The sequence below is a fragment of the Salmo trutta genome, chromosome 20 (genome assembly GCF_901001165.1).
Source record: "Salmo trutta chromosome 20, fSalTru1.1, whole genome shotgun sequence".
In the NCBI taxonomy this organism is placed as follows: domain Eukaryota; kingdom Metazoa; phylum Chordata; class Actinopteri; order Salmoniformes; family Salmonidae; genus Salmo; species Salmo trutta.
Window position 1 is genome coordinate 49017530 of NC_042976.1, and position 14037 is coordinate 49031566.

Genomic DNA, 14037 nt, shown 5'->3' on the forward strand with positions numbered 1-14037 from the left:
AAAGCCCCATATACAACCCACCACTGCGACCTGTATGCTCTCGTTGGCTGGCCTTCACTTCATAATTGTCGCCAAACACATTGGCTCCAGGTCATCTACAAGACCCTGCTAGGTAAAGTCCCCCCTTATCTCCGCTCACTGGTCACCATAGCAGCACCCACCTGTAGCACGCGCTCCAGCAGGTATATCTCTCTGGTCACCCCTAAAGCCAACTCCTCCTTTGGTCGTCTCTCCTTCCAGTTCTCAGCTGCCAATGACTGGAACGAACTACAAAAATCTCTAAAACTGGAAACACTTATCTCCCTCACTAGCTTTAAGCACCAGCTGTCAGAGCAGCTCACAGATCTCTGCACCTGTACATAGCCCATCTTTAATTTAGCCCAAACTACTACCTCTTCCCCTACTGTATTTATTTATTTTATTTATTTTGCTCCTTTGCACCATATTATTTATATTTTAACTTTTAACTTTCTTCAAACTACAAATCTACCATTCCAGTGTTTTTTCTTGCCATACTTTATTTACTTTGCCACCATGGCATTTTTTTGCCTTTACCTCCCTTACCTCACATCATTTGCTCACATTGTATATAGTCTTATTTTTTTCTACTGCATCATTGATTGTATGTTGTTTTACTCCATGTGTAACTCGGTGTTTTTGTATGTTGTCGAACTGCTTTGCTTTATCTTGGCCAGGTCGCAATTGTAAATGAGAACTTGTTCTCAACTTGCCTACCTGGTTAAATAAAGGTGAAATAAATAAATAAATAAAATAAAAAATATGAAGAGAAATAATAAAGAGAAATTATAGATAAAATATATCGGTGCTCATCGACCATTGGACATAAAGACCATGTTGGAAATTGCAAATTCAACAGTGAGTCATTTGAAAGGAATCAGTGGCTAACTGCAAGCATTACAAAGCAACCACTAATGTTAACCTGCTATTCAATGGAGTGGCTGTGTGTTTTTTTCCCCGAATTCCCACCATAAATCCAGAGAATGTCAGACTTTGATGTCAAAATTTGCCCACAAAGGACCTCTGTGTCACCTTCGCAAGGTGAGTCCAAAAATGTGTTGTATGCTGCTGCATAAATGATGTAATATGCAAGGAAGATATGTATACTGTAGCTAAGAAAGTAATAAAAACTGCATGATGTGTAGTAAGCTGATAGTAGCCCACGTGCCTCACCCTAATAATTTGGTCTATTTTCACCAACGCTGTATTGTAAACACATCGTTCGTGGCCTGGTGTGTGCTTGTTTGCAGACTTTTTTGTACAGCTTTGACAGTGCTACTGATAGTAGCGGTGGCACTTGGCTTGCACATGCAAATTCAGCACACACAACATTATATAATAGAATTGTGTTATTTGACGTGTCAAATTAAATGATTATTTAACACGTCATATAGTGCTATATGACGTGTATCTTTTTTGACACGCAAAGACCCAAACGGCGTTCAATGTGCCTCACCCTAATTATTTGGTCTATTTTCACCTCTTAATTCCACCTACTGTTCTAACTTGGTGGTGCACATGTAGCCTATAACCTGTTTTAGAGAAATGTAATCATCGAATATTGTAAGAGTTTTCATTGTCTTATTATATACCCCCTTTATTTATCCTACAGTTCGGACTTGTTGTTCAGGGAGTACACTGTAAGAACGACCCATGTTCTGAATTCTGTTTCTGTAGTTTTAAAAAGTGCTGAACAAATAGTTATATTAACTACATCCGTCGTTGCTCACTCATTAATGTCTTAATTGAAATTACGGATTGCCTCTTATCCGCTGGTCATCCTTATGCTATAGTTTGTACATCTCAACTGTCAGTAGAAACCACATTTGTTTAATTAAGCAAGTCAGCCATATCAGCTATGTTTTTTTAAAGGCAGTAAATGAGGCTGAATGAACTGTTTCGATGCCAGACAAGGCTCCGCTGTAAGCCAGGTGTAGCAGTGGTAAGGACTCTGCTGTTGGGATAGTTTTATGTAGGCCCTAACAGTTTGTGGGCACCGTTTGTCACCGTTATAGTGCAATTCATGTATTGTTTAATTTGTGTTGTGTAGTGGCTTTGCTGGCATGCATCCCACAATTTTTTTAACCCACCAAGATTTACATACTAAAATCGCCACTGGTCAAGGGGGAGGGATCCTGAGAGGAGTGGTGTGAGTAGTAGATCTGTACCAGTACAGAGGGATAAACCAACAAGTGATATATGTTTCGGTAAAATTGGATTTTTAGCATTTATAGCAATGGTTATCAATTGTACTGCATAGATGGAACGTAAATTGCAGAAAATTTAGGTATTTGTTGGCGCTGCAGAAGAGGTATTTGGGTGTGCGAGACTTTTCCTCAGAAGAGTTACAGGGTGTGTTTGGTGGTGTAAGGGAGTTATACTACAGTGTAATAGGTGGCGGTAATGCAACATTTATTGGATGCCAACCGCCACTAAACCTCATTGAAGAAGAAGAAGACGCAGAAGGCCCCTACAGTCGGAAAAAAACACTCTTTAGGACCCAGAAGGATTCTCCTTTGTCAGATTATGTGGGTCACTTTTCTCTCCCACAATTTCTCTCTGTAACCAGCAGAGCCGACAGCCGAGCATCAGCTGTTCAACCGGCTTGGAATCAATCGTGGGGGACCAGGGAAATTGCGAAAAGTTTTACATTTATTTGCCCTGAAATCACATGTAGCCTTTGAACTTGGTCACTACCAAAACAGAGATGGAAATGAGGTATTTTTCATTCATTTACGCTCATGGGGGATGTAAAGAAATCGAAAGAAATGATTATTAATTTAATACACGATGTGCTACCTCGTTGCAGGTGTTGCTCGTGGCCACTACTTTGCTTTGTCCTGGTTCTTCTGACACCCGTAGCATCGCAATGGCCAGGTAAGCCCTAAGAAAAACTATAAACTATTAGGAAATGTAGCTGCTCAGATGTCTACAACTTGTTGGGTCTTTGTCTCTCGAACCGTCGTAATGTTACCGTTGACAGAAACGTTTGTGAACCTTGTTGGTAATGTAGGGACACAGTTTTAATAAACCAGTAAAATATTGAAATACACTTAGACAATGGTTTTACAACTTTCATTGACCAAAACTATTGGAAGGTTGACACCTGTAGGCTAATGTAAGGTGGGGGCTGTCTGTCTGTGCTAGATTACTTTTTGTCCTGAAAATAATCTACAGTTATTTGGGAAATGCTTTTTGCGATGATGTGACTGTGCTATAATGTAACCAGCGTCAGCTATTATAAACATTGCCCGTGTCTGTGACGTTTCTGATTGTGGACGGTAGATTACTTTCTTCGAGTCAATATTTATTGTATGAGTTATTTTAAATTGGCACTGCTGATGAGGAACCATCAGGGGAGAAAAGAGTTGCAGGTGTACTGGTTCATAAACAACCTCAGGCTGTATTTCAATTTGCAAGGCTTTCTGAATTATTTCATTTGATCATCCCTGCACACTTTTTTTCTGAAAATAAGTGTAAATGGACTGAGTGATTGATATATTTAATTCCATATGATTTTATAGACCAATAACATAGTTGCAAACCTCTTGGCCGATAAGAGCAAATGTTCAGTTTTCCTGCATTGGACCTTTAAAGCTGCATCCACAAAAAATCTCTCTGCCCAATGACAAAATGTGTAGATTTGCAGGAAAGTTGCTTGAAAACTGCAAAATGTTCTCTCTGATGCCAAGAGCCAGTTCTTTAAAATGTTCCTAGCCATTGCCGGAGATTTGGTTAGTCCGGCCATGCACTGCAGAAGTCCTAGTAAAATTCCTTGTATGCTATTTTTATCCCACTCTAGTTGTTTTCTGATTATGATGGGGTCCCTGATGAATATGCTATCACCAGAGGGGTCCCCAGCCCAAAAAAAGTTTCAGAACCCCTGCTCTAAGGCAAAAATATTGGTGAAAGTAATGATGCAATTCGTTTTCATTGGTATTTTGTGAATTATGTTGAACTGTGTTTTTAAGATTTTGGTAGATTCAGTGATAGTTGCTCAGTGAAAGTGTGTTCCATAGCATAATCCCATGGATAGCATAGTTCCACAAGCAAACACTATGTGCTGGATTGACATTGTATACCCAGTAAAAATTGAGTTGTGATTGAGACCTAGTCTATTGAATGTCGAGAACGATATCTTTCATCTGAACTTATAATTCCACTTTGATGTGCACAGAATGGCTTTGGTCTGTTGACAGGGGCTTCCTCAAGTCCAAAGTCTGCCCTCAGAACTCACATTCCTTCACTGTTTGTCCTGTGTCTTGCTTCATATCTAACCAGAGGTTGGGATAGGGACCCTTCAGTAGAGCTGGGATGATAAAATGAAAATTAACATCACCGACATTGCCTTCCTCTTACCGAAGCATTTTGCTTACGTTGGTCATTTTCTACACAACTGTTCCTGTAGATTGTTATCAAACCATTATTTGGTCAACACTAATAGCCTATGCATTATCATAATTCTTGCTATGAGAGTTTATATCTGCCTGTCCCTGTTTCACTGTGGACTGCTGACTCTCACTCCCTCTCCGAACTGTGCGCACAGAGGGACTGAGAAGCACAAGCATGACCGTTGCTCAAAATGCTATTGCGGGAAAAATAAATTTTTCAAAGCAGCTACTATTCTAGTTACAGAGAGGAGTGTCACAGCTTTCTATAAGTATATCATGTATTTCTCACCTCTTAATATTGAGTTCATGGCACCACTTCACAACCGGATTAGGATCTAGTTAGTATGGTTTTGATGCGCCCGCAGTGCACACCATTTGCAGTGAATATGCCTACATCAAGAGAGCGTAGTTATGGTAATAAATTGTTTAATTTATCAGTATGTATTTTTGTTCATATCGCACAGCTCTTCTCTGGAGTGTACTAAGCTCTGCAGTGCACACTAGTCTTGAGAAAGTGGAGTTTCAGAATGGAACTATTCCATACAAAATTATTTATCTCTGAATCTCACTGCAGCCCATTATTTAATTTATGTCAAAGTTCTGTCCATTGGATTGTGCAGCTGTCAGATTGAATACAGGGGAGGAGTTCGACACTTTACTCACTTACCTCATAGAAGCTGTAGTCGAAATTGATAGATTGGGGAGCATTATCTACATAGCCACTGGAATAAATGTTTTGCAATCATTAATGACGCTTTTTATTGTGTTAATAGTAGTAAGAACTCACAAGGGAAAGCTTAGTAGTGTAATACTGTGAGTAGGTGTTATGCCCAAAGAGCTGGGATATTTTACACCTGTATAATTTGGTCCAAATGTAGAAACTATTGCTATATAAGAACCAAATCAAACTAGAATTGAATCATGTTCACTTTATCTAGCTCATTGGGATGCATTTCTCAATTTTAAACAGTGTATTGTTGAGACCAGTGCCTCTGATATAGCCTTCAGACATTTACAAAGTGCCACGTTGGCAGCAAATACTTCAGAAACACTAATTCCAGTTGAAAATACAATGTTAGCGACAATGCCGTGGAGCTTATGGTGCCATTAGTTTGGGGATTCCTGCACGTCTTTGGCTCTGGTTGGAAATGAGAGTTAAATGGGCATGTCTCGTAGGCTGGGACAGGAATGCGGAATCTCCAGACAATCACGGATTATAAAAGCCAGCCACATTGTGGGCACCGACGCCTTGCTGCCGGACAAGCTAAACAACTTCTTCGCCCGCTTCAAGGAAAACAACATCGAGCCGCTGATCTGGGCCCCCGCCGCTCACGAGGACTGTGTGTGCCCGATCTTCGTGGCCGACGTGAGTAAGACATTTAAGTCTGTTAACCCTCTCAAGGCTGCCGGCCCAGACGACATCCCAAGCCGCATCCTCAGAGCATTCACAGACCAGCTGGCTGGAGTGTTTACGGATATATTCAATCCATCACTATCACAGTCTGTTGTCCCCACTTGCTTCAAGATGTTAAGGACCATATCACCTCCATCTTACCTGACTCCCTAGACCCACTACAGGTTGCTACCACCCCAACAGATCCATGGACGACGCAATCGCCATTGCACTGTACACTGCCCTATCCCACCTGGATAAGAGGAATACCTATGTAAGAATGCTGTTCATCGACTACAGCTCAGCCTTCAACATCACAGTGCTCTCCAAGCTTCTCACTCAGCTCAGACAGTGTGGTGAAGAAGGCACAACAGTGCCTCTTCAACCTCAGGAGGCTTAAGAAATTTGGCTTGGCCACTAAGACCCTCACAAACCTTTACAGATGCACCATTGAGAGCATCCTGTCGGGCTGTATCACCGCCTGGTATGACAATTGCACTCTCTGTCCACAACCGCATGGCTCTCCGGAGGGTGGTGCGGTCAGCCCAACGCATCATCGGGGCACACTGCCTGCCTTCCATGACATCTACAGCACCCTGTGTCACAGGAAGGGCAAGGAGATCATCAAGGACCGCGGCCACCTGATCCACGGCCTGTTCACAAAGCTACCATCTAGAAGGCGGAGACAGTACAGGTGCATCAAAGCTGGTACCGAGAGACTGATAAACATCTATCTCCAGGCCATCAGTCAGCACTACCCGGCATCTGCCCAGTACCCTGCTCTGAATCTCAGACACTGTCGCTAGCCGGCTACCACCCGGTACTCTACCATTCACCTTAGAGACCGCTGCCCTATGTACATAGTGATTGCACACTGGTCACTCTAATAATGTTTGCGTACTGTTTTACCCACTTCATATGTATATACTATATTCTAGTCATGGCTCATCCTATATAACTACTGCTATACACCCCTATTCTATTCAAATACTGTCTATACACACACCATTCACATACATACATGCATATATATATATATATATTCCGGACACCTGAAGCTAATTTCCTGCAATTCTATCCAATTTTCTATGGGGTTTTGTACTGTATATTTATATACTGTATTTTCGATATACAGTTGAAATCGTAAGTTTACATACACTTTGGTTGGAGTCAATAATACTCATTTTTCAACCACTCCACAAATTTAACAAACTATAATTTTGGCTAGTCAGTTAGGACCTCTACTTTGTGCATGACACAAGTCATTTTTCCAACAATTGTTTACAAACAGATTATTTCACTTATAATTCACTATATCACAATTCCAGTGGGTCAGAAGTTTACAAACACTAAGTTGACTGTGCCTTTAAACAGCTTGGAAAATTCCAGAAAATTATGGCATGGCTTTAGAAGCTTCTGATAGGCTAATTGACATCATTTGAGTCAATTGATGGTGTACCTGTGGATGTATTTCAAGGCCTACCTTCAAACTCAGTGCCGCTTTGCTTGACATCATGGGAAAATCAAAATAAATCAGCCAAGACCTCAGAAAAACTATTGTAGACTTCCACAAGCCTGATTCATCCTTGGGAGCAATTTCCAAACGCCTGAAGGTACCACGTTCATCTGTACAAACAATAGTATGCAAGTATAAACATCATGAGACCACGCAGCCATCATACCGCTCAGGAAGGAGACACATTCTGTCTCTTAGAGATGAACATACTTTGGTGCGAGAAGTACAAATCAATCCCAGAACAACAGCAAAGGATCTTCTGAAGATGCTGGAGGAAATGGGTACAAAAGTATCTATATCCACAGTAAAATGAGTCCTATGTCGACATAACCTGAAAGGCCGCTCAGCAAGGAAGATGCCACTGCTCCAAAACTGCCATAAAAAAGCCAGACTACGGTTTGCAGCTGCACATGGGGACAAAGGGGGGGATCATCCAGGGTAGCCATTTGATTAGCTGTTCAGCAGTCTTATGGCTTAGGGTTAAAAGCTGTTAAGAAGCCTTTTGGACCTAGACTTGGCATTCCGGTACCGCTTGCCGTGCATTAGCAGAGAGAACATTCAGTGACTGGGGTGACTCGATACTTTGGCAATTTTTAGGGCCTTCCTGTGACACCACCTGGTTTAGAGGTCATGGATGGCAGGAATCTTGGCCCTAGTGATGTACTGGGCTGTACACACTACCCTCTGTACCGCCTTGCAGCCGATGGCCGAGCAATTGCCATACTAGGCAATGATGCAACCAGTCAGGATGCTCTCTGGTGCAGCTGTAGAACTTTTTCAGGATCTGAGGACCCATGCCAAATCTTTTCAGTCTCCTTAGAGGGAATAGGTGTTGTTGTGCCCTCTTCACGACTGTCTTGGTGTGTTTGGGCCATGATAGTATATTGATGTGGACACCAAGGAACTTGAAGCTCTCGACCTGCTCCATTACAGCCCTGTCGATGAGATTTGGGGCGTGCTCTGCCCTCCTTTTCCTGTAGTCCACATCATCTCTTTTATCTTGATCATGTTGAGGGAGGGTTTGTTGTCCTGGCACCACACTTCCAGGTCTCTGACCTCCTCCCTATAGCCTGTCTCATCGTTGTCGTTGATGAGGCCTACCATCGTTGTGTCGTCAGCAAACTTAATGATGGTGTTGGAGTCATGCTTGGCCACACAGTTGTGGGTGAAGAGGGAGTACAGCAGGGGGCTGAGCACGCACCCCTGAATGGCCCCCGTGTTGAGGATCAGCATGGCACATGTGTTGTTGCCTACCGTTACCAACTGGGGGTGGCCCATCAGGAAGTCCAGTATCCAGTTGCAGAGGGATGTGTTTAGTCCCAGGGTCCTTAGCTTAGTGATGAGCTTTGAGGGAACTGTGGTGTTAAACGCTGATCTGTAGTCAATGAACAGCATTCTCACGTAGGTGCTCCTTTTGTCCAGGTAGGAAAGGGCAGTGTGGACTGCATCATCTGTGGATCTGTTGGGGCAGTTTGCAAAATGGAGTTGGTCTAGGGTTTCTGGGATGATGGTGTTGATGTGAGTTATGACAAGCCTTTCAAAACATTTCATGGCTACAGATGTGAGTGCTACGTGTCGGCAGTCATTTAGGCAGGTTACCTTGGTGTTCTTGGGCACAGAGACTATGGTGGTCTGCTTGAAACATGTATTTATTACAGACTTGGTCAGGGACAGGTAAAATATTTAATTGAATCAGAGTACACGTCCTGGGAATCCGTCTGGCCCTGCGACCTTGTGAATGTTGAACTGTTTGACGATCTTACTCACATCGGCTACAGCGTGCGTGATCACACAGTCTGGAACAGCTGCTACTCTCATACATGCTTCAGTGTTGCTTGACTCGAAGCAAGCATAGAAATAATTCAGCTCATCGGGTAGGCTTGTGTCACTAGACAGCTCGCGGCTGGGCTTCCCTTTGTAGTCCATAATACTTTGCAAGCCCTGCCACATCCGATGAGCTTCGGAGCCGGTGTAGTAGGATTCAATCTTAGTCCTATATTTACGCTTTGCCTGTTTGATGGTTCGTCAATCAAGGTCAATGGCAGCTTCCACAGGTATGAAAAGCAGTGAATAGGTACCATGTTCATACTGTTCAGTGGGCGCAGTTAGAGCTGGACGAATGTATGTTTTTGCGTGATATTCCAAAGGTGGGAAGGCAGGCGACCAAGCTTAGGTCCAAAATAAGCCCAGAGAAACGCATTGGCCTTATATTGGACAGTTTTTGGCGAGAGTGATACCTCTCGCTTCACCTCTTCCTCTCTGTTTACACACACGCATGCACGAGCGCATGCGCACACACACAAGTAGCTCCCCCTGCCACAACAACAAAGATGAGAACTTCTTCCTCTGAGAAGGGTTTTCAACTAGCTATGCATTTGAGGTTTGATCCAACCTTTCTAACGATACCCTTTTATGTCTCAACTACTCAAATTGCGCAGAGCAGACACTACTAAAATGGGAGAATTCATTAACATTTATTGTGGAAAATTAATGCTTAGTTTGTCGTGCGTGGCATTCCAGTACCACCTACCACTAGCAGCATTTTAGCCAAAGACTATTATACAAAATGTCTAGTCTTCAGTTTATAAATGTGCAATAAGCATAAAACACAATTATATACGGTAGGGATGGGCAACTTTGATGAAGGTGGGGGCCACAAAACATCTGAACTCATGAGGGGCTGCAGTTGCTCGCATACCCACATCCAACAATTTTTGTTTTTAGAGTTAATTTTGATAAATTCCACACATTTTGCCATGGGGTGTAGAGCAAATGTTGCAGTTTTAAAGCAAGTCTGCTGCAATTCTACAAATGTTCCCGGTGGCTGAGCGAAATTGCTTGGGGGTAGAAGCTTGGTAGCTGGTAGCTGACATGGGCAAATTTTATTTAAAAAAATATATTTAACTAGGCAAGTCAGTAAAGAACAAATTCTTATTTACAATGATGGCCTACCAGAAAGCAAAAGGCCTCCTGCGGGGACGGGGGCTGGGATTAAAAAATAATAAGAATAATAAATTGACATATAAGAGAAACTGCTGATGCACAACACAATTTCGAAATTGCACCTTGTGTATTCTACTATCTCGCAATGTCGACTGAGTTCCTAAATTCATCGGATACATTTTTTGTAGGGAAATTGATCCGAGGGCATTTAGTCGGGCCGCCAGTTGCCCATCCCTGATATACGGATTTGGCAACTCGTTCTCATTCTGAGAAGGTAGGCCACGTGATTTCAAAAAGTGGACAGGCTAGCTTGCTGTTCAAACAGCTGGAGACGGACAGAAGAGCATGTTCATAACAATTAAACCGTTCTGCCTTGTTGGCTAGCAAACAGATCCAAGTTGGCTAAACTTGAAATATAGAGATTAGCTGGCTACTCACTAGCTCGTGGGCTTGTGGTTGAGAGATTGTTTGAGAGCTGTGTTCTTTTTCTATAATGCCTGCTACAAAGTTAATAATTGTTAGTGAATGTGCATTATGCATGATTCTGGTTAAATTTGAAACAAAAAGATTTTCATAGACTGACTTGAAAGCCAGATCAGTGATTATTGCAAAAAAACTGGTCAAAATATTTTGAACAAGTGATTAGTGTGTCTTATGATTGTGGAAGGTTTCTATTTAGCCTAGGTATAAATTCACAAGCCTTGAATTCCATTATATTATTACTGAGTGTTTTCAAATGCAGTGTATTTGACCTTTTATTATTCTACAACAGCTTTTTTGCAGAGAAAACATTTAGCTATAGATCGTGAATCATCCATAATTTTAAAATAACTGAGATATATATATGATTTTTAGGCCATGTCTCCCAGCCCAAGGCTATGGTGTCTAATCCATAGATTTTCCGTTCAATAAACTGACTTACCCATGGTTGAAGTCTCTAAGCGTGCCCATTGTCATGGCTGGGAATGTTGTTGCTAGGACACGAGTCATGGTGTAGTAGAGTTTCTTGCCCACTCTATGCAAAGTGCCACAGTTATCACTGTAGCCTGGCCAATAATTTAACCCACTTGACTGTTGTGGGAACTGGGAATAGCTGGGGGTTGAAAGGTTGTGTGTGTGCGTGTGGCCAATAGTTCAACCCACTTGACTGGTATGGGGGTTGACGTGTGTGTGTGTGTGTGTGTGTGTGTGTGTGTGTGTGTGTGTGTTGCAGGCAGGGCTCTGCAAGCTAAAGTCTTGCTGTGTTTGGGTTCTACATTTTATTATTCATTGTAAATACTTGCTAGTACTCACATATTCCATTACTCAGAATTAGGGATGCACGATATATCGGTGAACATATCGGAATCGTCCGATATTAGCTAAAAATACCAACATCGGTATCGGCCCGATGTCTGTCTAGTTTAACGCCGATGTCACGTCCTGGCCAGTATAAGGGTTAATTAGTATTGTAGTTTGGTCAGGACGTGGCAGAGGGTATTCGTTTTATGTGGTTCGGGGTGGTGTGTTTTGTTGAAGGGGCATTTGGTTTAAGTATTCCGCGGTTTTTGGGCACTGTTTGGTTTTCAGGTATTCTATGTTTAGTCTAGTATGTCTGTTTCTATGTTTGGTTAATTGGGGTTGGGACTCTCAGTTGAAGGCAGGTGTTGTCTATCTGCCTTTGATTGAGAGTCCCATATATTAGGGTGTGTTTGTTTGTTATTTGTGGGTGATTGTTCTGTGCTTAGCCTTATGCCTAGCCAGACTGTTTTTTTGTCGATCGTATTTCGTTTTGTTATTTTTGTATGTTCATTTTGAAAATAAATAAACGTCAAGATGAGCCTGCACGTACCTGCTGCGTTTTGGTCCTCCTTCACCGACGACAACCGTGACAGCCGATGTTAAAACTGATGTCAAAGCTACCGTGCATACCTAAACTCAACCAAAAATTGAAACGTCCTCTCACTGTCAACTGCGTTTTATTTTCAGCAAACTTAACATCTGTAAATATTTGAATGAACATAACAAGATTCAACAACTGAGACATAAACTGAACAAGTTCCATAGACATGTGACTAACAGAAATGGAATAATGTGTCCCTGAACAAAGGGGGGTCAAAATCAAAAGTAAGTCAGTATCTGCTGTGGCCACCAGCTGCATTAAGTACTGCAGTGCATCTCCTCCTCATGGACTGCACCAGATTTGTCAGTTCTTGCTGTGAGATGTTACCCCACTCTCCCACCAAGGCACCTGCAAGTTCCTGGACATTTCTGGGGAGAATGGCCCTAGCCCTCACCCTCTGACCCAACAGGTCCCAGACGTGCTCAATGGGATTGAGATCCGGCCTCTTTGCTGGCCATGGCAGAACACTGACATTCCTGTCTTGCAGGAAATCACGCACAGAACAAGCAATATGCCTGGTGGCATTGTCATGCTGGAGGGTCATGTCAGGATGAGCCTGCAGCAAGGGTACCACATGATGCAGGATGTCGTCTTCCCTGTAATGCACAGCATTGAGATTACCTGCAATGACAACAAGCTCAGTCCGATGATGCTGTGACACACCGCCCCAGACCATGACAGACCCTCCACCTCCAAATTGATCCCGCACCAGAGTACAGGCCTCGGTGTAACGCTCATTCCTTTGACGATAAACGCGAATACGACCATCACCCCTGGTGAGACACAACTGCGACTCGTCGGTGATGAGCACTTTTTGCCAGTCCTGTCTGGTCCGGCGATGGTGGGTTTGAGCCCATAGGCGATGTTGTTGCCGGTGATGTCAGGTGAGTACCTGCCTTACAACAGGCCTACAAGCCCTCAGTCCAGCCTCTCTGTCTATTGCGGACAGTCTGAGGACTGATGGAGGGACTGTGCGTTCCTAGTGTAAGTAGGGCTGTTCTTGTTGCCATCCTGTACCTGTCCCGCAGGTGTGATGTTCGGATGTACCGATTCTGTGCAGGTGTTGTTACATGTGGTCTGCCACTGCGAGGACGATCAGCTGTCCGTCCTGTCTCCCTGTAGCGCTGTATTAGGCGTCTCACCGTACGGACATTGCAATTTATTGCCCTGGCCACATCTGCAGCCCTCATGCCTCCTTGCAGCATGCCTAAGGCACATTCACGCAGATGAGCAGCAGAGACCCTGGGCATCTTTCTTTTGGTGTTTTTCAGAGTCAGTAGAAAGGCCTCTTTAGTGTCCTACGTTTTCATAACTGTGACCTTAATTGCCTACCGTCTGTAAGCTGTTAGTGTCTTAACGACCGTTCCACAGGTGCATGCTCATTAATTGTTTATGGTTCATTGTATACGCATGGGAAACAGTGTTTAAACCCTTTACAATGAAGATCTGTGAAGTTATTTGGATTTTTACGAATTATCTTTGAAAGACCGGGTCCTGAAAAAGGGACGTTTTATTTTTTGTTGAGTTTATATAACGTAGGTACATGACGTAATAACGCCACGTAAAATGTTGCGCCACACGTGCAACACGACATTCCTAACCTAGCCCACACAATGTCTAGGAATACCTAGGATAGGATAAAGTAATCCTTCTAACCCCCCCCCCTAAAAGATTTAGATGCACTATTGTAAAGTGGTTGTTCCACTGGATATCATAAGGTGAATGCACCAATTTGTAAGTCGCTCTGGATAAGAGCGTCTGCTAAATGACTTAAATGTAAATGGATCGAGCAGTCATTTGAAAGAGTAAGAAAATTTCAGTGAGACAACTCAAAGGCGAAATCCATTAATAGCGTCACTGCTATTAGCTTCACGACATGCATACTATGGAACGC

At 42.9% G+C, this 14037-nt stretch overlaps 1 protein-coding gene across 1 annotated transcript in view; it reads left to right on the forward strand.

Annotated features, from left to right (window-relative positions):
* The first annotated feature begins 2534 nt into the window (after nucleotides 1-2534).
* The window catches only part of LOC115156202 (collagen alpha-1(XVIII) chain), a 202118-nt gene continuing 190615 nt past the window's right edge, over nucleotides 2535-14037 (forward strand). Inside the window, exons 1-2 of the mRNA XM_029703583.1 lie at nucleotides 2535-2736; nucleotides 2828-2895. Of these exons, the coding sequence (XP_029559443.1) occupies nucleotides 2726-2736; nucleotides 2828-2895 (79 nt within the window). The 5' untranslated portion in view covers nucleotides 2535-2725. The remainder of the gene's footprint in view (nucleotides 2737-2827; nucleotides 2896-14037) is intronic.